The 26,584-nt window shown below is 33.8% G+C and overlaps 1 protein-coding gene and 1 pseudogene across 2 annotated transcripts; both read right to left on the bottom strand.

Annotated features, from left to right (window-relative positions):
• Positions 1–343: 343 nt before the first annotated feature.
• Positions 344–15,223, bottom strand: LOC149795429 (protein D2-like). Of its 2 annotated transcripts, none has more exons than XM_089965217.1 (4): positions 14,930–15,223; positions 7,742–7,862; positions 5,698–5,835; positions 344–1,361 (listed from the first exon to the last, which is right to left on the bottom strand). In XM_089965217.1, exons 1-4 carry the CDS (start codon positions 15,143–15,145, stop codon positions 1,135–1,137), a joined length of 702 nt encoding a protein of 233 aa, XP_089821343.1. In that variant the 5' UTR covers positions 15,146–15,223; the 3' UTR covers positions 344–1,134. The 2 variants fall into 2 exon arrangements, with proteins under 2 accessions (XP_089821343.1, XP_089821344.1); XM_089965218.1 differs by lacking the exon at positions 14,930–15,223 and adding an exon at positions 14,599–14,897.
• Positions 15,224–20,291: 5,068 nt separating this feature from the next.
• On the bottom strand, positions 20,292–22,602 carry LOC149795428 (uncharacterized; annotated as a pseudogene).
• Positions 22,603–26,584: the final 3,982 nt, after the last annotated feature.

The following is a 26,584-nucleotide window of genomic DNA, read 5'->3' as shown; positions in this document are numbered from 1 at the left end:
CTCTATTTTTATTTACAAATAAATTGTTTTATTTTTATTTACAAATAAATTGTTTTCTTTTTATCTCTGTAAACACCTTAAAATCAAATGCCCATAATTCAAGTTATTAGACAAGAGAGATGTAAACAGTACACAAGTAGATGAGAAATAAATGAAAGGTTAGAATGTAGATATAGTTAGTAAAGACACACACACACACACACACACACACATATATATATGTGTGTGTGTGTACATAAATGGATAGACAGAAAATACATTTTAGAAACAGCTACATTTCTGTGTGAGAGAGTAAGATATTTGAGAAAAAGACCTCAATTTAAAAATTAAATAACTAAGAACAGAACAGTTAGCCAAATTTTATGCACATCTTAATATATGAAAAAATGTAATACAAATAATACACAGCATAACATGATAAAACACCATTTGTTTTTTCCTACATCATCAATCCATAAAAAAAAATTTAATATTATTTTTACCTTAAAATCGTTTCTACATAGTTTTCGAAAATATGCACATTTTTGTATTTAAAGGAAATAATACTTGTGAAAATTACAGGAATATCAACATACAGTATTAAGATTCAGGCATACAACATGATAATTAACACCAAACAATTTAAAACAGCTCTTTCAGGGGAATTTTTTATACAAACATTTTTGTAAATTTTCCGTTACACAAAGGTAAATGTAGATATGGTACAAATGACCCACAGAAAAGCAGACTATTCAAATTTTGTACACAAACCAAAAGGATACAATCATTACAAACTACATAATGAGACAAAAAAATTTAAAAGTGAACCACTGTCATTTTCTAGATTTCACTAACCTGATGGTTTGAAAATGGATTTCATTGTATCACTTCATTCACTGATAACTTTTTTGTCAATTTCATTTGCTGTATCTTTCATTTCCTGAATCTTTCCTATAAACATGCTGTTGCTGCAAGGCAACATAAATTGTCAAATCAGCTAATTCTGTTACTTCATGTATTGCTCTATTATCTGTGCAAACAGTAATGATATCAGTACAAGACTTACACTAATTCTAGAAATGAGACTACAGCCAAGTTAAGCACACTTTCCAGAACAAAATGTATGCATTATTTTGGAGAGTTATTTTCAGTCCTTTATTTTCCTGACAATTGCTCATACAATTTAGGCACATAGTCATCATATTCAGCCTGGTAGAAATTGCCAGCCACCAAATTTCCATCCAACCCATGCTTCTTGGCAAAGTCTTTCACTTTATGATTTGCTCTGCCATCACCACTGCGATTGCTCAGTTTAGGGAGACCAGCAAATGTCATTTTCCCCTTTGGCTGTTTGAAAAGCAGAAAGACATAGCGGTGGAGACCTGAAATAATAAAAATCAATTCACTGACTGAATTCCAGTCCTTTTTGACTGCTGTCTTGAGCACACGAAAAAGAATATGTAAAAAAGAACAAAACAACAAATCTAATTTACAAAAACATGTGTTTCTGATAAAGCAAGACAAAGTGAAAATCCATATAAATTTTACTTTCTATTATTTATCTGACATTAACTTCATGTATATGGAAATATTTTAGTTTTAATTATAAAAAAATGAAGCATATCAAGTGTTTTGCACAGCCATATATCAGTAGCATTTAATGAGGGTAACTAAATCAGTTACATAAAAGTACTAATCTACCCTGAGGCCCTCCAAGATATAACGTACTTAGACACACAGAGTGCCATCAATCACTTTCCAACTAACACATACAAGCTAGATACAATAAGATTTAGTTACAATCCGCATGATTTTAAACAACAATTCAACATAAACTCTAAAGAGCGTTTTTTACCAACAAGACGTAAGAAAAATAAATACATTAAATCAACACAGTTTGCAATACATACCAACACAGGATATTACATAATTACGATGGGACAAAAAAACTCCAGTTTGCAATACATACCAACACAGCATATTACATAATTACTATGGGACAAAAAAACTCCAGTTTGCAATACATACCAATACAGCATATTACATAAATACAATGGGACAAAAAAACTCCAGTTTGCAATACATACCAACACAGCATATTACATAAATACAATGGGACAAAATAAAATCCAGTTTGCAATACATACCAACACAGCATATTACATAAATACAATGAGACAAAAAAAAGTCCAGTTTGTAAGACATACCAACACAGGATATTACATAATTACTATGGGACAAAAAAACTCCAGTTTGCAATACATACCAACACAGCATATTACATAATTACTATGGGACAAAAAAACTCCAGTTTGCAATACATACCAATACAGCATATTACGTAAATACAATGGGACAAAAAAACTCCAGTCTGCAATACATACCAACACAGCATATTACATAAATACAATGGGACAAAAAAAAATCCAGTTTGCAATACATACCAACACAGCATATTACATAAATACAATGAGACAAAAAAAAATCCAGTTTGTAAGACATACCAACACAGGATATTACATAATTACAGTGGGACAAAAAAACTCCAGTTTAGGATCGGAAGGATACTAAAAAGAATGATAAAAAGTCTAGGTAACTGAAATTGTGAGTTACATTTTAAATTAAATGAAATTTAACACAATGTCCCCAAAATACTAGGCATTTAAATATTATTTTTGCCCAAAAAATGATGGTGTCTGAAAACTGTGTCCAAAAGTATGTAGAAATGTCTGCTATGTGCTGCTTAGCTGGAAAAAACGTGTACAAGCCCACAATAACAGAGAAAGTATTGCTAGCAATGCACATAGGCTTCTATGAGGGAGGAAGACCCTTAATATCCCATTCATTGTCAACATTATAGAGTAATCAGTGATAGGTGCACTACAAAGGGCCCTGGTCCCTACTGTAACAATTTCTTCTAGCACCTTACATACAAAGAGGAACTTGTGTTAGGAAACCAAAATTAGGAGAAGACTGACATTCAGAAGCCATGTAAATGATGACACGGAATGCTTGAAATTCAAATCCTTCAAGAAGTTGTCATTACAACTCAAGATATCAAGTTGATAGACAAAGATTGTAACCAGTACTGATGTAAGTATTCAAATAAGAATACTTTGGGGCAAATATATGAATTATAAATTGGTATTCTAATGTTTTTTTGTATCATTTGAACATGAACTTCTCCATTTTACATGTGCCTCTCAAGTTTTTAACATTTTTAATTAGTACAGTATTAACAACCATTTCTAAAAAATAAAGACTGTAATGTTTACTGAATTTTAAGAAGAGTAGATCCAGAAAATGCCTCCAAATCCTGCCCAGCTTTACAAATCATTTCAACCCCGAGTATATATTGGACTAATTTGTATCATCCATCACTTGAAAATTAGCACAGTGGTTAGCATGCTGGTTTTAATCCTGCCACTGGACCATGCCTGGATTAGCTACCATGGTGTGTCTGCTGGAACTAAATAACTGACTTGTCTTGCTGTGCCATATAGTAACAAACCAAACCATACCAAACCAAAACTATTGCAAAGAACCTAGTTCTCAAAACAATTGTCCATGAATTTACTGGCTGCAAAGTTCTATGCAGAATGAAAAAGTTGAGTGGGGATGTTCTGTAAAAGTAGGGTCTGACTTAAACAAGCTATACACTTGTCATCAATTTAGGAAAAAAGTTCTGAAAATATTCCTCAAAACAGTTCTCTCATGAAGTCTCAATTTTTATTAGTTGTCATTACTTATGGACTTACAACAAAAGTGGTTCTGATGGGACTCAATGAGTCTGTATTGAGAAAAAAAATAATCTTTTAGGTCTTGGTTTCAGATGTTATTCAGTCTGTTTTCATCATGGAGGGGTTACGCAGCTAAGTAATTCATCAACCCGTAAGTCTACATATACAAGTCAGATGGGTAACTGTTTACAGAATTTGTTCAAAATTCAGACTTCTTGACTTATATTCAACCCATGTGGATGTTTTAAGGTAAATATTTCCTGATGACATCACAAACAATACGCAAAAATGAGTTGAACAAAGGTTACAGATACTCAAAAAGTACAATTAGTTATTTGTTTCAGTGCTAGTCATCTATGCAGATTACAAGTAATAAATAGATTAAGGCAACTGACAAGGGACATAACTATGTAATAATGGCATTGTTAAGACAAAACACATGAAAGGCACAACTAGGTCTAAGGAAGTGTTGCTAACAAATTCCTTCAGAGTACACTGAATGGTTCTTGAGCTATGTTGACTGCAACTAACAATATTTCCATTTGGAAACAAAAATATGCTTGATAAGAAGCATAACTCCATCCAAAATGCAATTTAGACAATATTAAACCCAAAGGCACCTATTCATTAGTCATGCAAGTTACAAGCAAATATGAAATTAACTTCAAGGGCCATAACTCTATTTAAAATAGTTTGGAGTTTTATGGTACTGCAACACCAACTGGATATTTAGTGCTGAGGAAATAGGAGTATAGTGCCCTGACCAAGGATACACACTGGTTGTCTTCCCAGGAAGACTGGATGGTAGGATCTCGACCTGCAACCTCTTAGTTGCATGCTGGACATGCTGACCACTAGGCCATCATGGCTGCAATTATTCAAAATAGAGTTGGCAAGCTGACACCCCAAAAGGTACATCTAGGTCTATGAGACACTGTTCAAACCAGATAACTTTAGAATACATTGAATGGTTCTTAAACTGTGCTGGTAACAAGCAACATTTAAAAAAAAAAAGCAGAAATGCACAAAAGCTTGTTTTCTATAATGAACAACTTCCATTAAGTTTGAGCTTAAACTAAAAAATACTGATAAACGTCAAGTCCATGATCAATGCCCTGATGTAAATGTGTGGCCTTCACCCCAAGATCAATACAATGAATGAGCATGCCGAAGAATGAATTGACTCTGCTACATAATCATTCATCCAAAATATAAGAAAATCCTTCCATCATCGATGTGTTTAGAAATATAAGCTGATGAAAAACCCTTAACACAAATTTTTTACAACTGTCAATATGACTCCAAATTCAAAGGTTGAGTTAGATTGTTGCAAAATTTTATAGTCTTACCTTCATCATGATTAATACAAATGTAAGAAGATAATCCATCAAGGGGATTAGGAAATATAAGCAAACGAAGAAAGCTTTAGTGAAATTTTTTTAAATACTAAGTGAGTGAACAAGACTTTGAATTATCTTAGTTTAATTTAAAAACATTATCAGGGAGTGAATGAACAAGACACTGAATTATCCTAGTTTAATTAATGTTCATTCTAAATTATGTGAATCAAAGAGTTCAGGAAATATAAACAAATTACATTTTTGAAATAAAAGCTTAATGCAATTATTCTACCACTGTAACCTACCCCATTGTCCAAAAGGGTCAAGTGAGTGTGTCGTAAAATATACTGTCTGGTCTTAATTTCATAAAGATTCATGCCAGATATATAAAAACCAAAACCTTTAACCCAAGACTGTTGATGAGGACAAAGCTGACAGCTTTATAATGACTGCTTTTTCTCACTTTCAACTTCTGTGGACTTGACAAAATTAGTTTCATAATCAGCAGTCACAATTAGTTAATTTGAAAGCACTATTTTCAACAATAAAACTTGTGTTAGGTAAATTTGGCAAACATTATGTTATATAATGACAATTTTTTATATATCTTAACTGAAACAAGTCCTTAGTGTGGCTACCTGTGCCTTTTGGTGGTCCAGAGCCCACATACTGAGAGTTTTCTTCACCCTTGGAGACATCTGCACCAGGAATATTAGTTACTAGCCAATGGTGCCATTCTCCCTTCACAGGGTTCTTTCGAGATGGTGCATCAGGATCTACAAAAGAAAGGCATATGAAAATCCCATTAATTGATTTTCTGATGCAGTCGTGCTGAATGAACAGTTTCAGAAACATCTATCTTCCACCAATCACTGTAAAGACGACTTCCAAGTAAAAGTTCCCTTCACCCACACCCCCAATTTTACCTACTTCCATAATTCTGTTCGAATTACTGAAATTTCAAAATTGAAGGAGACTGAAAGAAAATTTTGCTTGCCGTGAATGAGCTCACTTTTCTTTCGTTGTTGTACAAGATCTTCCCAGTCTGCATTTTTGAAAATAATAAGTTACAACATGCCACCATACTTTTTAAAATGAAGTTTCAGTTATATCATGCTGTCATGGTACACATACTGATTTTAATGACGGTTCAGTTAAATCATACCACCATGGTACACATATAGGTCCAGTGTTGTAGCTAGAAATTTCTTACAGAGTGGAAGGAAAAAGTGACACTTTTACTAAAAGGGACATTTTTGTTGAAGGAAGGGGCATTTGATGAACAATGCACATTGTGAAAAAAGGACCTGATGCTAATGATGGTACAATTTTATCTTTTTTTAAAAAGGAACAGACAAAAGCATATATGTGCTCATCATAAATTAAGTAGAAAACAAGTGAAATAAAAAAAGTTTTAAATAAGTGTTTTGGTGATTTGCAGTGAGCTCTTGAAGGGCAGAGGGAGGGACAAGGGAATTGATGGAGAATATTAAAGGGATGTAGCTGCACCCCTCTATTTCTTTCTACGGCACCTATGAATAGTCAACTACTCTAATGAATTAATTCTGATCATTCCATCTATTCCTTCACAATATATCAGGTCTCAAACTTGGGTCAAAAAGTTAGAAAGAACTAACCCTCCAGGTACAAATGAATACAGTGAACAGCACATTATATGCCCACTTGGTGTTACCGAGTCCTCAATGTAAGCACCAATATTGTATGGTTAACTTGGAGATCACTGGATCTCAATGATCCAAGCCTTTGGTCAAGGTACCAGCATGTTGTTGTATCTCAAGTTACAGAGCAAAATGATTATTTTCTAAACAGACTCACCATTACTATGGCTGAAGAGCTTTAAACCCCAGAATCTAAAAGTTTCTTTCTTACCCTAAGTGAAAGCCATTTACAAAGTTTGGTGCTGGAATTTATTCTAGAACAAAGGTCATTATACAAAACCCATTTTACTTCCAGCCACAATGACCTGGACTTTTGATCTCATGACCCCAAACTCAATAGGCTTCTTTCATACCTTAAAAACAAGTACTCCACAAACTTTTGGCAAGGTACACGGTCTAGAACTAATTTTATTATACAAGAAAATATTGTTCTTCTTTTGGACATGGTAACCTTGACCAGTTATCCAAATGTCAGTAGGCTTCTTTCTTCCCCAATTCAGCAGTCATGTACAAAACTTGGTGAAGGTACATGGTCAAAAATTAAAATTTCTGTGCAGAATCCATTGTTTCTAGCAGTGGCCTTGATGCTGACACCAAAGTCAATGCCTTTTCCTTACCCCATGTACAAACTATTCACAAAGTTTGGTCCAGGTCTGTGATGTAAAACTAATGTTATTGCACAGTATCCATTTTTCTTCTTTTAGTCAAGTGACTGAGTTTTTGCTTTTTTACTCCAAAATCAATAGACTTTTATTATATAACAGCACATAGCAAGTCTGACTTGTTTCATGAATGTTGCAATACTGTGAATCATAATATTTTAGTATCAATGAATATTCATAAGTACAGTTAATATACTATATTGGTAACTAAAGTATATTTTGCAAATAATTGATTAACAAACCTCTATCATGTACTTCATGAAAAATGCTTCAGGAAACAGTCTCATTAAAACTGTGTTATTTACTGAAATGACTGGTATATAAATACAGAAGTGAATTACCATTCATAATCAGTGTGTAGTACGCCCCAGCTTCTGCCTCATACTCCACTTTAGGGCGATCCTTGACCTGGGTCGGGGTCAACACCATGCCAGGCTTTACCTCAATACTACCATAATGCAACTGTCATGATAATTAAATTGTAAATTTAACCATTTTGGAAAACATTTCAGTTTTAAATGCAAATATTATTAAGCTGTATAACCACTTAAATGTTTTACAAAACTTGTCAAAACCAATAATATCTCTGAAAAAATGAAGCCTTAAAGACGGGGTTTTAATCAAACCTGTTTGTTCTGTACAGGTGAGAGTTGAGGCCACTATAAAAAAGAAACAAAGCAGGTAATTGATCAAACAGGTGAATTTTCCGTGCTATTTACTGCCATATCAAGAAAGAAAATGACACATCTCAGTTAATGCTATTACACACAAGCAATCATAACCCTTCACCTCTATTCTCAAGATAAATAAATAAATAAACAAATAAAAATACATCTATTTCAGACTTGTTAGATGGTTTGCATTAGTTATGGCACAGAACCAGACACTGAATGATCATTACTTATTCCTGATTCTGTGCAGTATATTTTGAACTAGAAAAGTAAACATTAATATGCCCTGCAATGTTAGAGCTGAAATGAATACCCAAATAGTCAAATCAGCTGAAATGAATACCCAAATAGTCAAATCAGCTGAAATGAATACCCAAATAGTCAAATCAGCTGAAATGAATACCGAGATAGTCAAATCAGCTGAAATGAATACCCAAACAGTCAAGTCAGCTGAAATGAATACCCAAATAGTCAAATCAGCTGAAATGAATACCCAAATAGTCAAATCAGAATACTTGTTCACAAATATATGTTTGTTTACCTTGTGAGCAGTGACCTCAACCTTAACAGCTAGTCGGTAGTAGTCAACTGTGCTGACCTTGGACTGTTGCAGGGAATGTTTCACACCATTTTAATTTTTGCAAAAGATGTAAACAATGTAAACTGTAAACTTTTAAGCTTTATTTATTTACAACTTACAACTTCAAAACTTGTTAACTTATAATGACCTGAAATTCAAATACCCGCTCACAAGGTACATACAATATCACAATTTTGGATAGTCACAATGCTCACAATTTAATCACTCAAACAGCTGACAACAAGTAGCATGGTGATTTAATAAAGAACAAAGTACAAAACATATCAATGTAAACAAATTATCAATCAACACATCCATATTTAACTATTTTCTGCACAAGATTACTATAAATAAACTTTTTAAAAAAAACAAGCCTAAAACATTTTCAATCACCAGTTATCTCCATTGCTGTTTTAACATTTGTATAAATGGAAATTTTAAAATGAGGAATGAGTAAAGCCGACTTGGATGATGCAAACCTTTATATAGCAAATGAAACCAACAGAACATCCACACCTGAAAATTTTAAAAAGTTAATCCTGTTTTTGCAAAAACAGTAAAGTATCTAAAAGGTTGATTTTCAGCTTGTAAATTTACATACATAGTTCTTATGTGAAGATCAACTGGTCATTCCACCATTTAAATTTCTTTAATGGACAGTGTAACATTATCAAAATGTATCCTGTACAGTTAATTCAGACTACAGTATTTATATAGTGATTGTGATGTAAATCAATACCGACATTTAGTCATTTACTACTTCTAGATCAATATAATTTTTTATTTTATTTTAAAACAGGTTTGGGCATTTATTTGGTATGTTTGTGTGTGTGATTTGGATTTTTTAACATAGCTTTAACAATTTTTCAGTCATTCTGCTATGATGACTGCAATGTGGCAGTTTATAGTGATGTCTAGCACTGAGGCATCATGCCACAGACAAGAAGCATGTCCCATCCAGTCACATTATACTCACACCAGGCCAACCAGTCATAACTCTAACCACTTAATGCTGAGTGCCTAGCAAGGTAGCTGTTAGTACCATTTTTATTCATTTTTGGGATGACTCAGCCTCGGTTTGAACCTGTGACCTTCTGTATCTGAGGCAGATGCTCCAACCACTAGGCCACTGGAGCTGTCAATTTATTTGGTTTATTTTTAATTCAACAACCATTTTAAAATACAGGCACTCATTTTATCATGGCAAAACAAACGAAAAGCTATTGATGACACAAGCTCTTCTTCTCCCGTCACTGATGGGATAAACAAAACATATAGTTCCGTGTGTATATTTTACTGATGTGTACTAAGATGCTCAAGTGTATCAATATTTTTTTAAACTGTTTAAAAACGTTTTTACAATGACATAAAAAATATATATTACTCAATACATATTTGCTGTTTTCTTCCCTGTTTTATTGATGGCTTTTTGGAGAAAAACATGAGGCAATTTCTGAAAATTGAAATAAAACTGAATAACAAAAAGAAAAATATTTTAATCAAATAAAAAGATAAATAAATTCAGTTGGCAAACAAACAATTAAATATGAGTTGAACAACTCTTTTTTTCCTTTGCAAAACCAGAGTACTGTATATAAAGGATCAAGAAGAAGACCCGATTAAAACAGAAAAGCTGTGTCTGATGATAAGATAGAGATAAACATAAATCCAGCACATGGCTTTTTCAACTGTATGACATGAATATTTCTGTCAAATAAGGAATTTTAATTCAGTGACAAGTTTTTGTTTGCATGTATTATTTTGTTTACCCATACAAGAATACACAAAATTTGAACTTTACAGACTTAACATTATATCAATGTATAGAAAATTTTGAGGTACTCTTCCCAGAAAAGAATAAGTAGCCCTCAAAAGGGCTGTTTAGTATCAATGTCTTTATTTCTATGTACCAGAGTAATTTAATGCATTGGATTAATCTAGGTAAAATATATCTGAAATAAAGTTTCTTATCAACATTCTCATATTTTCATCAAATACATTACGTCCAAAAACATACACTGCATATATGATGCAAATTTGGGCACACCAAATAAACACAAATCAGGGCTGATCAAACATTTTTTCTTCACCCATTTGTCCAGAACAGATAATGGTTGCCGCTGTACATTTGGCTACTTAAGGTACAGAGGCCCCGAGCAGCTGAGTGGTCTACAGTGCTCTGTTACAGATCACTGCCAACTCAACTCTCTCTGTGTGGGTTCGAGTCTCGGATTCAGCCAATGTGGGTATGTGAGAAAGCTTACCAGTAGCTTCTCGTGGGTCGGTGGTTCTTCCTCCACCAATACTGGCCACCATGCATTGCCTATCGTGTGCTGAAAAATGACGTTAAACTATATAACAATTGAAATTTGTACTAAAACATTCCAGAAATCATTGAATTCAATCTTAAATACCCAAAAATTCAAAATTCCAGAATGATTTTAAGCCGATTACCTCCAGCCATGCAGTGATGAAAGATTTATCAATTGTGTATCTGATTTTAAGTACTGAATAAGAGTATTCACTTACATATGAACAAATGAATACCAAATATCACAATAACTAATAGTAACTTTTTTTGTCATGTATCCTGCCATGACACAGGATTTATTTTCCCCCCGGTTCACTGATTTCTTCCTTTTTTCCTTTTTATAATTTGGATTCTTATTTCTTCCTTTCTGCCTTTTTTATGTACCAGTATATGCTAAGTTTTGTTCTGGAATTCAACATTATATATACCTTTATTCTTTACTCATGTATATCATATGAATGTTATATTCATTTACTATTTTAAGCCCCATTCCACAATGTTCTAGAAAATCAAGAAGAAATTTATCCACAGTTCCATATTAAAACAATTCTGGAGGTTACAAATAGGTTCTAATTGTAAAATCAATATAAATATTAAATTTTCAAAAATTTCATTTTATTAATAAAGAGAAACATGATAAATTCTGGAATGAGTCATTTTTAGTTACCAGAAATCTGGTAACTATAAATGAAACAAATCTATAATGGTATGGAACACTTCATAATTGTTAAATGAAACTTTAAGCCAAATTTTAAAATGAGTACCACATATTAAGAAATTCAATGTTCAAGTCTACAACACAGCACAAAATGATATGTAAATAATGTAATGCAAGAAAATATTTAAATCATCTTTTTTGTTTCCAGAAAGGAAAAACAATGAACAAATGTAAAAAAAAAAAAAATTTACTTTCAACTATTTTAAAAAAAGTAGCTTCTCATGATCTAAAAATAAAGTCTTTTCTATCACGTTCAAATACACATTTTGAAAAATTCATCTTTACTCGGACTACTATATCACCTTCTGTGACAGAATATTAAAAAAACAGTCAGTACTTTTTTGTCCTTTCTTTCAAGGTATGCTTTCACTTCTGGTTCGAGTGCTGTTCCTTGGCATAATGATTACTGAAAATTTCCTATCTAGTCTTTGATATGAATTTTGAACTTTGCCATTGAGTGTTTTATTCTTCATATTTGCAGCACCAGAATGCATCATGTATTTGGCAGAAATATTCTTTGTTAAGACATTTATTCATAATTTCCAGGGTCATGTGGAGAACATATGTAATCCATTAAGTGCAATTCAATGATGCTAAATTTATTAAAACTGCAGTATATTCCAGCTTCAAGTCAACCAAAATTTTCAACATTGTTGCTGGCCCATTTTGTGTTTTCCTTGTTTTGCCAATTTGGTTCATACACTAATTTTTAACTTCTGGCTTTAGATCATTGACATAATATTGCTAGAAGCTGGTGTGATTTTCTTCTAATAATGTCTCAAGTTCTTCTGACTGGCTCTCAAACTCTGTCATATAAATGTGGTTTAATTTGAATTTCCTTACTTTTAATGTACTAGTACACTTGTATCATTATCTAACATTCAAAAGAGAGAGAATGCTGCCAAACAAACATATTTCATAAGTAATCATACACTTCTCAGACATATGAACATTAACTGTATTTCTATGTGATTTTGACTTTTTTTTTAAATAGAGAGTTATTTCTTTACAGTTCTCCTAGTTTTTGTAAGACCAAAAGATTTCTTTCCCATGGCGATTATTGACAAGGGGATAAAACTCCAGTATGACTAAATTACACAATGTACCAGTACTTTGTTTCCATTGTACCAGTGCTTTATACTGTCAGAAAATTTGGTAATGAAATCATTTCATGAGTGATCATTTCCATTTGCAGAACTGTCTCCACAAGAAACTACAACATATATTCAAACTATACTTCTTAACTTAAAAACATTATTTAATATACTTCAGAGAAGGATCATAAGATAGTTCCATTGTGCATGCAGATTTCCGTTGCGCATTAGGACTGTCACTATCATATAAAACTCATTTTTCAATTAAGTTAATAATATAAAAATAAGACTGCTCCAGTGGCCTAAGTGGTTAAAGCATCCACCTAGGATGTGGGGGTTGCTGGTTTGAACACAGGCCGAGTCATACCAAAGACTTATACAAACAGTACCAACAGATGCCTTGCTAGGTGTTCAGCATTAAGAGGTTAGTGTTAGGACTGGTTGACCTGCATTCAGGATAATAACTGGGTGGGACTTGATGCTAAATGTCTGCTGCATGATGCTCCTGTCCTAGACATCACCATAAACTACATCACTGCAGACACTGTAGTGATATGACTGGAAAATTGTTAAAGCGATGTTAAAAATCAAATCACACACATATAAAAAGAACCAATAAAATATTTATCCATATTTCAAGATAAAGACCACTAAATACAAGTTACCAAATCCTGAAATCTCCATTGTGTATAATGGTTTCCATTGCACAGGTCAGTCTTGGAGTAAATCTGCACTATTATTTTAAATGTGTATTCATTTTTAATATGTTTTCATGTAAGTTTATCAGCAGAAATCATTTTTAGTTCAAACTGTGACGAAACAGTGTTAATATACAATTTGTTGATATTCCATTGCTAGCTATAACCATGAAACTCTACCCATCTTACTCAATAATTAGACAATGCTCACATTTCATTAGCTTTGTATACAAAAACTGAAAATAATCACGTTTTTATTTTATTGCATACATGTATCCTGGTTAGCTGCAGATGTTTTGGGCCAGTCTTTTGTCTTTCAGCAAACCGATCTGAGTACAATTAGGCCTATAAGTATTATATATATATATATATATATATATATATATATATATATATATATATATATATATATTACTCCAATGCTGTATTATCAAGGGCTCTATATTATCGTGGCAAATGGAATTTTCCAATTATTTTTGAACATGTGCCATCTAACAACTGTTTACAGATGTAAAGCTGTAGCCAGTAAGGGCACAAATATCTTATAGCACTATTTCCTCTAAAAATGTCAACATTTTTGTGAAAGTTTACAATGAAACAGAATAAACAAAACTTTTTTGTAAAGTGCTACACCTGCATTTGCTTCGATTACAAAATATATTCAGTGTATCATCTGATGTTTGATGAGTATAGGTCATATACTGACGGTGACATACATGTCCTTACAAAGTTAAGCTTGGAATTTCATTCCATGGTAGCCAATATGGTCCAAAATTGACAAATTGTTGCTCATGATCATACTTCTGGTACGTAAATAAGAATACAAAAATAACAGCACAACTTTATATCGAAATCAGTACTATTTAAAAAATATTTTTTTTAAGTATATATATATATTTATATGCCAATATTGCATTTAAAATTCATATAAAATAATTATTGTTACTTTGTAATGTTAATATTTATGGATTTCTACTTTAATGATATCTGTGTTCGATTTGATCCTTTCGTTTATTGTGGAAATATTCTGCCAGTATAAGCGTGGACATTCCTTGTCATTAAACAGGTTGCAATTTATCTTAATTATAATATATGCGTGCTACCAGTAAGTAAGTTAGGCAAATACCGCGATAATATCGAGTCCTTCCCTCGTGGTACTTGAATCTGGGTCGGCCACCATATGCTGTTTTATTTACATTTACTCGCTTCGATTGACAAAGATTTTGAAAGGAATCGAAAGAGAGAGAAAGTCACTGACACTTTACAAATTAGAAATAAGCAGCAGTAGCAAAACACTTTTAAGAAATGAACATCAAGTACCGCGATTACCGTTCCGGGCTACATTTGAACATCGCAATACATAATAAATAACTATATTTAATATATTTTATCTATCCGAATGAGTGTCGTGATGTATTGAGTAGCGAAACCGATTGACAAAAGTAGCTGTCACACACTTTTAATAGTTTTGGCGGCACTTTATCAATGACATCTGGCACAACTTTATCCTTCGTGAAGGTCTCCATGTTAAATCTGGTTGAAGAAGTAAAGAAGCTTTTGCTTTCGATTGGCTGAAATTCCTGCGGTCTCTTGGGACAAAAATATCTGGGCAAAGTTACAATCTTAATATGTTGCAGTCTCGCTCGTGCTAGCGGTAAAAGTAATCTCGTCATGTATAAAATCACGGAGACTAATAACTGCAGAACCTTCTACATCAACAACTATTTATCAGATGGTCAAGGTCAGCGCCATTAAAAATCAAAGAACTGACAGTACTAAATAGTAGGACACACGGTACTAATGAACCAGTCTGGAAATGGATGTAGATAAAATGGTGTATGATTACAAGGGTTTAGCTGGCCAGGCTTGGTTGATAATGAAAGATAGACTTTAGTAACAAGAATGTTCTGAGAGCTTATACTAGTACAACCCAGAAATATAATATATATATTTTTTTAATGGAATTTCAGTCCTTTAACAGTCCTGAGTCTGGAACAGTCATTACTGAAATAAGAACCCAACTCTTTGGTAAAGAACTAAAAGCACATGAATTAGTACCATGAGTCCTATAGGACTTCAGTAATAATACAGTTCCCATAGTAAAACTATACAAAAACCATGATATTAAAATTCAATAACTTAAAAATTTCTGAGTGCTCATGATCAAACTTTTAGTTATCAGTACAGATACACCCTTAATGACAGCTTCTGTGTAGACAAAACCATATGACCTGCAGCATTTTCTGGATCTACATGTGTTTGAAATAGGTGCTTTCAGTACTGTACCAAAGAATCAGGTGCTGATTTCAGTAATGAGTCTTTCAAACTCAAGACTGTAACGAGGCTAAAATTCTATCAATAAAATAATGTCTGTTTTTTTCTCTTTCAGTTACAACTATGATAATCTCTCTCAGGATTATTTTTCTTAGAATCTTACTTTCATTATCAACCAATCCTGACCAGTCAAACCCATATATATACTCTTTTTTTCAAACCCATATATAATCTATTTTATCCTCACCCATTTCTAGACTGGTTCCCAGTTTTCCATATCATTAGTACAGTGCGACCACTCTGGTGGCCTAGTGGTTAAAGCATCTGCCTTGGATGTGGGAGGTCGTGGGTTCAATCCCTGGCCGAGTCATACCAAAGACTTACAAAAATGGTACTAATAGCTGCCTTGCTTGGTGCTCAGCATTAAAAGGTTAGTGTTAGGACTGGTTGGCCTGGTGTCAGGATAATGTGACTGGTTGGGACATCATGCTACATGTCTGCTGCATGATGTCCCAGTGCTAGACACCACTATAAACTGCCACATTACAGACATCATAGCGATATGACTGAATTTTTTTTACGTTAAAAATCCAAATCACATCATACACACATAGTACAGTGAGTCCTATATGGCACATCAGCACAAAAGTGGCTATACAGTGCCAACTAAAGGTAAAGTTTGACGGATTTAAATATGAATTGCACAAATATTTTGGATTTTAAACTCATCCAAATGAACAAAACATTAAGTATAACAAGATATAACATGCAAACATGTAAAATTAATTTTAAAAAATGACATATAACATCCTATAAATATGATTAAAAGTTGTTGTTTAAACCACATTCCACTACACAATTTCCATTTTTTCTCGAGTAGTACATACTTATGATTTTTAAAATAAGTTTACATCAAAATATTTCTGTCTCCTAAGATGGAAATTGAGACTTGACAAGAATATATTCAACTGTCAGTGATACTTGCAGGGTATGCATTCTGGTTGAAGTTCATCCTTCAGACGGTATGCATGAGTCAGGTATGTGAGTTTCATAAGCTCAATTGCAACTCACCTCTCTCTCAAGGATACTACTCTCCAGTAGTGGGTTCAATGTTTTTAAGTTTAAGTTTTCATTCCACATATTTTGCTGAATATGATGAACATGCTGATTTATTTTATGTCAGTATGGAATCTTCAAGTCTGAAGCAGATGAATGCAGGGCAGCTGATATATCTGTCCATTTATTAAACTTTAATGTTGAGATGGGTACCACAACAATTTTGCACTGCAATATACTGTGGTAATTTTGAACATACTGCATTATGTACCATGGTATACCATAATTATATTAGCAGTCAAAGATTTCATTTTCTGGGACAGGGTCTGAGATACTTTTTGTTAATATCCAGCTCTCAAACAGCTTAACAGAAGTATTACAAGATAACAGATAAATATCTTAAAAATTTGAAAAATATAGATAAAAGATAAAAACCCATAAAAATCCTTAAAATTACATATATCTGGTCAAAATTTTTATAAGAACTGAACTCCTTCAACAAGTCCATGATTTTTCTTGTCGTGCATCATCATAAAGAAATTTAACTGAGTTAATATATAAAACCAAAGACAAAAAAGACAAAACTTTTGTCACACAGGATCAAAGTCAATATACTCTAATAGAAATCTGTTCACTGTCACGGACACTAGAAGATCATGCATTCTGATTATGGTTCACCCTTCAGGAGTCATGCTTGTGTCAGGTGTGTCCTGTATGCAGTTGGCACAATACCATATCATCGGTGCTATTTGTTCTACACGATGGATTCCAATCTCCAGTGATGGGCTTGACGTAATGACACCTGTTTGTGGAGTTTTCAATCCCAATATTTTGCCAAGTAAAGAAAACGTATCAAATATGTTAGGTATATGGAATCTTCCATTTCAAAATGAGTGACAACATGGTTTGGGCTGGTTTTGTTTGCCCTTCATTACACTTAATATATGTGACTAGGTAGCCAAGGTGCTCAATTTAGTACTTTCCAGCCAATCATGCTGCTGTAAGATCTGGGATATGAACTAGTTGTCAACTTTTAACTTTTGCTAGGCTTCAAATGCAAAAGGGGAATCTGAGCAGATGGTGAAAATTTGTTTGACTTGACAAGAAACTTTAAAAATTACATGGTAGGGGACAGGAAAAGTATGTTGCATAGGTTCTAGCCTGGGTTACCTGGCCTACTTTGGCTTTGATATCCATTGCAAAGACAAAAGTCTTGAATGTTTAAAAAAAAAATAGAATGATCTAAGGTTACACTGACTCATTAGATCCCTTACTAAACTCGTTATAGTACAATGTCTTCCCCCCAAAGTCAGTATAGTATATGAAATGGAAAGTTAAGCTATATTGTTTAAGTTCATGACTTGACGAATTTACTTGAACAGGTAAAGTACATGGGAGATGTAAATAATCATCGATCAATCAAGAGAGAGTAAAATATTAGTGTGCACTACTGCCTGATAGGAAGAGAGAAAAATCAGGTATATTGGTATATACTGCAAATCATGTGTGGATAATAGAGCCAGACTCAAAGTTGTGTCAGACTCAAAGGAAGTTATGTCAAACTCAGATGAAGGCATCTCAGACTCAAGAAGTTCTGACACTCAGAAGAAAATGTGTCAGACTCACTTGAAGGTGTGTCAGACTTAGAGGAAGATGAGTTTGATTTAGAGGTCAGACTCACTTGAAGGTGTGTCAGACTAAGAGGAAGATGAGTTTGATTCAGAGGTCAGACTCAGAGGAAGGTGTGTTTGCTCTTAAATCATCTTCTGCCCATCCACCTCCAGACATTTGTTTCATTTGTCAAATACATTAAAACCATATTATCTTCCTCTAAATTACCTTCACAATTTTTAGCTTGAACAAAACCATATTTTAAGAGATCAGGAATTATTTTAAATCATTCCTTTTTCAAACAGATTCTTGTAACATAAAATATTTACAACTTAGGAACACTCATTTTGTAGTGCACTCAAGTCAAGGCAATTAGACATTTACTCCTTAACATACGATTCAAAATTTGTATATTTTATAAAACTTATCAGATTGATGTTAGTAAGATGCTTGAATTCCTTAACTTAAATTTCACTACATCTGCACGAAACTGATTAACAAGAAAATAACCATCAAAACTTCCTGTACATTCCAATTGTTTTGCTTAATCTAATATGAGATGTCTTTCATGTCAAACTGCACTGCAGTTTTGCAAAGTTCTGATGGAGAATAATTTACAATCAAAATAGGGAAAAATGCCCTGCCTACAATGGTATGAGACAATAATATAGTTGCTATGAATGAATCAGATATGATGGTTTATGAAGTATCTCAAGGGAATTGAAAGTTAAAGATCAAAGATTATGGTCACCGTGCTCAATTGTTACAAGTTTTAGAAGAAAATTCTCTAAAATTGTTTCCATATATATTTTATAAAATATTGCAAAGAAATTCCTATGGTTACATGGAGATAATGGATCAAAAGGAAAAAGACCAAGGCTGAACAGTGAACTACTTTTGGGAAAATTCCAAACAGGATTAGGAAAAAGTACCTAAAGCTTCTGTATTTGATTGGTAACAAAATTACTGTCTCGTTAGAAAAGAGCATCACAAAATGGGAGACTTGTCACCATGTTCATCTACCTGCCTCTCAGTCCATCTGCCACACAGCTTATCTTTTTGTAAAAGGAAACTATCTCTTGCTTCCACTAGTCGACAGTCGCCATGTTCCATACTAGTTTGCCAATGGAGAGACATGCTCTCCATAGATTTCAAGGTCACAAGATCAAATTTCAATGTCACTGAGGAAAATTGTTGAAAATATTCAAAATTAATCTTATGTCATGTTCCTCAGATGTTTTTTTTTTTAGATCAGAGTTTGCATACAAGAATTAAATTCCCTATGAAAGGTCAATGGGGGTAGTAGTGAAGTGGGACGATGTAGCATCGAGGGGGTTTTACTGTTTAAATGGGGTATATGCCTTATAGCCTCAATGGAAATTTAACATGGGGCAAATGTTACTTTGTACTATGGCCTCAAGGGAAATTGAACATAGTGGGACTATATAGCCTCAAGGGAAATTTAATATGGTGGGACTATATATAGCAACCCCAGTCAAAATTACAAAGTCTTCATATTTGCATTTTAATGATTGATTCTTATAGAGCTAATTCAGACCTTTTCAGAACAGTTTTAGTTCCTGAAATAGTTTGATTAGTTCAGAAGTTACAACTATTTGAATATTGGCAAAAATTGCCTTTTCAGTGAATGTTTGACTTCTTTAAATGCATGTTTCATTCATTTAAGTCGCGGACCCAACACGTTTAATAAGATAAGTATTTACATCATAACTTTTGATCTAAAAAAGAAATCTCCATGAAACTTGTCAGACTTATTGCATTTTTCCTGTAGAATTCAAATATATACAGTAAATTAAACTACGTCCACTAGATTTCAATGCAGGGAAGAAAATAAGGGGTTAAAATATTTTACTTTGACCAGACAATTCAGATACAGTACAACATATTTCTTAACAAGTCATTTAATTCAGAAGAAAACATTGGCATACATTGTAAACAGTTCATCAAATTTTCTATGATCTGAGAATGCCCACTGACGTCCAGATTTTAGACATTCTGGAATCAGTCCAGTCGCTATGACAAATTCAGGCTTAACTTCCTGAACATCGTCTCTGCTGGGCCATTTAAAAACTCCCACTTTCCTACATGGTGCCATGAATTTAACTATTAAATTTTTACTATTGTTGCACTTTTCCACAATGACTCTTTTTCTGTGGGAGTGATACTCTCATACCACTCTTTCATTCTGATACAGTTTGTCTTGAGTTACGTTGAATGGAGGAGTGGTGGTGCAAGGAGGCATTTGGTCTACGCTTCTGACTGCTATCAAAGTCTCCAAAGTGGTGTTGACAGCCAAGGTTGTCACTTGCACGAACTGTGTCCTCTTCAATGTCTTTGGATCAGCTGCTTCACTGTACTGCTCATCAGGCAAGAAATCAGAGAGTTGTTTTTCAATAGTTACTACCATTGACTTACGATGTACTAGAATATCAGCTGCTTTTTGGAATAAACCATTAAACCTATTGTTGCGATAGTTCCTAACTGTCGACTTGATTCCTGGAATAAAATATTTGTATTTTTAAATAAAACATGAACTGAAGTAAAAAAAAAAATAAAAGATTTAAAAGCAGTTGTACCAATTATTCCCAGCATGTCAATTTTTGATGTTGCATTTACCCAAAAATTGCAAAATATATAATAGTCACCATTCAAACAACTGAATTTAAAGAAAAAAAGTTAAAATGCACTGCAACTCCAAGGTTTTGGTACGTTTAAGCATAATATGGTCACAGAGGACTGTGGATTATAGCTTAAAATGAAAAATTCTCTCCAACTCCAATCTGTAAACAATATACCTTTTTCAATACAGTAGAATTCCCATCGATCATGCAGTCCAAGGTAGTCACCAGCTGGCCCAAAAGTGTCTGATGTCGTACGGACAACTTGCTCAATGATGGTACCCGCCTTGGACCAGAATTTAAAGATAAGTAGGCTGTCTCGTCCTAATGGGCCATACTGGTCTACCAAAGATTTTTCCAGTACTTTAATGTCATTACATATATATCTATGAAAACCCAACAAAACATGGGCCATACAATGAAAGTTTTTAACACTGTTTGTCAATGTCATTCTCACTTTTTAACATTTCATCCCTCCACTCGTTTAAAAGTTTGTCAGCCAGCTTCTCATTACTAGCACAATCACTCATTGTGAATGCAAGCTTAGCAAGGGAATTAACAATAAAATCCTCATTAATTTGACTTCTGAATGATTTGCTTCTTATGTTGGCTATTTCAATGAGGTGATTTTTTGTAACGTCTGTAATGATTTGGCGGTTTCTCTTGAAACGTGGGTAAATCCCAGACTGGCAATCTCACCGTTGTCTAGTGTTACCGCTGTATATAGCATCAAGGGAAATGGAACATTATTTTTATATAAAAGAAAAACATTTAGGCATGAAAAAAAAGTGAATGTCTTTTCGAGACATTGGAGTGGCCCTGAAAAGGGCCTTTGGTTTTATGTTAACATACCATATTGTTAATATAGAAGGCACCGCTTAGGGCTCCTTCTTGTCCTTAACCTCTGTCTTACTTCTGGGCTGTAGATCATCACTCTCTTTAAACAACCTTGTCTTTCTACGTATATTCTTCTTTTCCACACATAGGTATCCGTCCTCTTGACAATAGTCCACGTAGATCGTACGTACATGGGTACATGGGTAAGTCCGTTCTAAACAGCATTGAAGAGACAAGAGTAGAAAATTCCATGTTGATCCACATCTTAGTGACGAGAACAGATGAAGGAATGCAGTGAACTGTGATTATTTATAGGGAGAGGGAGGATTGAGACGGATTGAGTTGATTGACCAATCCAAACACGCGTTAAAAAATTCAGTCACCATTCATCCAATCGGAAAAGAGCAGTCCGCGACGTCACATTCCCTATATAGAGGCACTAGCATTTGTGCGCAGTCAATCCATGTGACACAGTTAGCATAAAAATGGCGCAAACTCAGAATCCATGTGACACAGTGAGCATAAACATGGCGCAAACTCAGATGGTGTTTCGGTCAGACTGAATTGAGAGGTACAGTCTGTTGTTTTATCATCTGAAAATGGCAAGGACAAAGCAAACTTGGATTACATAATAGCAAACAAGAGCAAGACCATAGAGTAAGATAATAGATATAGATTGTAGCCTGTATACTTTCTAATCTTATCTTATTCATTTCTTTTTTTCTTCACTTTTTCTTCTTTGTTTCTTTCTTTCTTCCTTCTTTCTTTTGCATCTCTTCACTTTTCATATTACATTTATTATTTGCATTTCTCGTTTATAGCGGGGAACCCGTGTTTTTTGATGACTTGCTCCTGCATATTTGTGTGACTATTCCAAGTGAACATTGAATTTATCTGTTGTATGGATAAACTCCCATGTGTATAATTGTTCGCAATTCAAAGTTTCTTTTTTCTTATTCCTTACATAAATGTGTGGGGAATTAAGATATTTATATCAACAGTGACAGTGACAATAGAAACTAAACATTTGACCACTTCAGTCTCGACTGAACATTGACTCAATACATACATACTAGTGACACAGTGGTGTGGACCTGTAATGGGAATACAATTCAGACCTAAGGCTTATGATGGCTGCAATAGGAGAAAGATTAGTACAGGAGCTGAGAGGGACCAAACTGAGTACGTATTTTAATATGTATACGCACCAAGGACAATTAGTTGCAGTACATGAAGAGGGATGCCAAATTATAGATTTTGGAAATGCAGATGCGACCCCCAGGCAGGGAGAAATCTTGGCAGTGCTGAATAATATAATTGACATTGGAAAAATAGACGCCCTCCAAAATGCAGGATCAACAGATTCTGCCTATACCCCAGGGATAGGAAAAAGAAGTTGCTAGAAATGGAAACCCTGGAAATCAGGGGAAAATAGCAACGATTGAAGATGCCCCACCTTTCACCAGGTACGTAGAACAGAAGACGACAGAAGTATATATCATGGGGCTACCATTGGAAATAGATACAGAAGAAGTAGTGAAGAAAGCCCAAAACAAATTTAAAATACAAGTTCAAGCCTGCAAAATGGCAACAGTGTGGGGCTTCGGCCCCATAAAGTCTGGGGCCAGGATTCTATTAATACAAAAAGAAGAGGCAAAACAATTCCCCATATACTTCTGTGTTATGGGATTCAGGCGAAAGTCATGGTATTGCGGCTGGGAATATGATAGAATATGTCCAATGTGCAACCAAATGGGACACGCCCCTAAAGACTGTAAAAATGAAAACAATAACAAGCAGAGGGACAGCTATGCAAGCAAGGTTGTACAACCACCAGAAGGGGAAGATAGAGAAAGACAAATAGAAGTCGAACCGGAAACCACCAGAGAGAAAGAGGGAGAGCCCCCCCAAATCTCAGATGTAGCTGCAGATGTAGCTGCCTCAGCAGAAGAGACAAATATAAACTGGAACAAGTATCTGAGCCCATATAAAACGGCACCAAATCAGACGCCTCACAAAAAGGGAAACGAAATAACACTAACAAATAGGTATGGTATTTTAAGAGAGGAAGACGAGGAAGAGAAAGAAAGAGAAGAGACAGATAGTGAAGAAGGGACAGATAGTGAGGGGGAAAGAGGGATGAGTATATCCGGAATGGTCCCCCTAGATTGCTTGACGCCATTACAAAACAAAAAGATTCAATAACGGAAAGCAATGACACCTACCACACCACCAAGTAATGAGGGCCATGATGAACTAAATGATAACACTACAATAGGAAAAATATCAAAAAAGAAAAGGGAAACTCTTAAGGAAAGAGTGGAGGGAGGAGATACAGAGGACGAAAACAATGACAAAGGAACAGAGACAAGGACAGAGGATGAAAAGACAATGGATGAGGAAACGGTAGCAACAAATACGGAGGAACGAACGGACCTAAATACGACTGATGAAATGGATACAGAAAATAGGACGGAGGACACGAATGACACAGAATACATGGCCAAATCACAGACAATGGTAGAGAATGGGGGGGGGGACCCAGTTCCCCCAACATAACCAAAATTATTTAATAAAATTTCTACTTAAACTTCAAAAAAATTTCAATGTAATTAAAATTTCGTCAAATTCTATTATAAAACTAACATATTGATAAACAATAAATTAAACAATAATAGGTAAGTATAACCAGTGACAACCTGGGGTACAGACAGAAAATGGAGGAAAAGAACTTCCAGATTTTGTCTATAAATACAAATGGAATTAATAAAGAAAAAATTAGTACACTTAGTACAATAACCAACTATGATATATTATTTATACAGGAAACACATAATGGATTTAACAAGGAACTAATAAAGCTATGTGAAGAGCAACTAGATGGAATTCTGCTTTTAAATGATTATGCAGGAAACGATGAGAGGGGTGGGGTAGCAATTGTTATAAAAAATAAAAGGGGAATTAAATGGGAGAAAAGAGAGGAAGTAAAATTTTTCAAAGGTAGACTATTGCATATATGTATTGGAGAAATAGAATTAGTAAATATATATGTCCCGGCGAATAAGTATAAAAAACAAGAATTTCTAGACAAATTAAATAAATATATTGAAAACTATAGTATGGAAAAACTAATAATGGGAGGGAATTTTAACTGGGTAGGGGATAAGATCGATAGAAAACAAACATCTTACAATGAATGATACACACTTTAAACCCAAAATAGAATTTTTTTTAAATTTTATGGAACCCATTTTAACAAAAAGATTTATAAAGAAGCAGGAATCAAAAATTTCAAAATTTCAGATCACAAACTTATATATTTGGAAGTGGAATCAATAAACTTAAAAAGATGGGGCAAAGGAAATTGGAAGCTAAACTGTAAAATTTTAGAATCGCAGGATCTCACTGAAGAAATTCAAATTGAAATAAATAATTTTAAAATGAAAGGAAACATTGATATCCTTCAATAGTGGGAAGATCTTAAAAAAAAACTTTTAAAAATATTGCTATTAAACATTCACAAATACGCGCATATAGAAATAAAAAAGAAAAAGAAGCTATTTTAGGAATTTTAAAAACTAATATAACAAAAGAAAGGGAAGAAATTTTAAAACAAAAATATAAAATAAAAGAAGAAGAGACTAGAGGGAAGGAAATTAGGGCCGGGAAATATACACAGGTCTATAAAAAAGCAGAAGGCCTATAAAAGAGAGAGGAATTAAGAAGGGGGGGGGGGGAATTATAGATACTTTTAAAATAGGAAATGAAATTATTACGGAAAAAATGAAATTTTAAACCATATACATAAATACTACAGTGATTTGTACAACTCTCAGGCAATAGAGGAAAAAATTATAGATGAGTATTTGAATGGGATTAAATGCGAAACGATCTCATCAGAACATAAGGCCTTATGTGATGATTTCGTTTCGCAAAGCGAGATTGAGGCAGTGATAAAGGACTTAGCACAAGGGAAAGCACCAGGGAGAGATGGACTCACTGCAGAATTCTATCGTAAATTCTGTAGTGTGTTGTTGCCCATGCTCGAATGGTTATACAATAATATACTTCTAAAAAATGACAAGATGACAGAAAGTATGAGGGAGGGAATGATTACGCTTATATATAAGGGAAAGGGAGACAGGAATGACATAAAAATCTGGAGGCCCATCTCCCTCCTAAATACCGATTATAAAATCTTGAGCAAAATTCTAGCTGAACGAGTAAAAAAAAGATATGGATAAAATAATTAACAAAAATCAAACATGTGGTACCAAAGGGCGTGACATTCAAAATAATATTTTAAATATTAGAACAATTATTGATTATATTAACATTTCTGGACAGAGAGGGGCCATGGTACTTCTCGACCAGGAAAAAGCTTTTGATAGATTAGAACAAAACTATATACAAAAAGTTTTAAAGAAATTCAGTTTTGGAAAAAATTTCCAAATTTGGACTAAAATCCTGTACGATGGGATAACTTTAGTTGTACAGGTCAACGGAACTAATACAGAGGCAACTGAAAGGAAGAAATAACCATGCTACAACACACAGATGATTGTACTAACTTTATAAGGGATGCTAATTCATTCAAACACTTGATGAATGAATTTAACAATTTCGGTAAAGCATCAGGCTGCCAAATAAATCATGACAAAACTGAAATTCAAAAAATAGGAAACTGGAAGGGAA

This window comes from Sinohyriopsis cumingii, chromosome 7 (genome assembly GCF_028554795.1).
Source record: "Sinohyriopsis cumingii isolate HCF-2022 chromosome 7, ASM2855479v2, whole genome shotgun sequence".
NCBI classification, from domain to species: Eukaryota; Metazoa; Mollusca; class Bivalvia; order Unionida; family Unionidae; genus Sinohyriopsis; species Sinohyriopsis cumingii.
The sequence above is the reverse complement of the archived record's forward strand: the minus strand, read 5'-3'. Positions and strand labels throughout refer to the sequence as shown.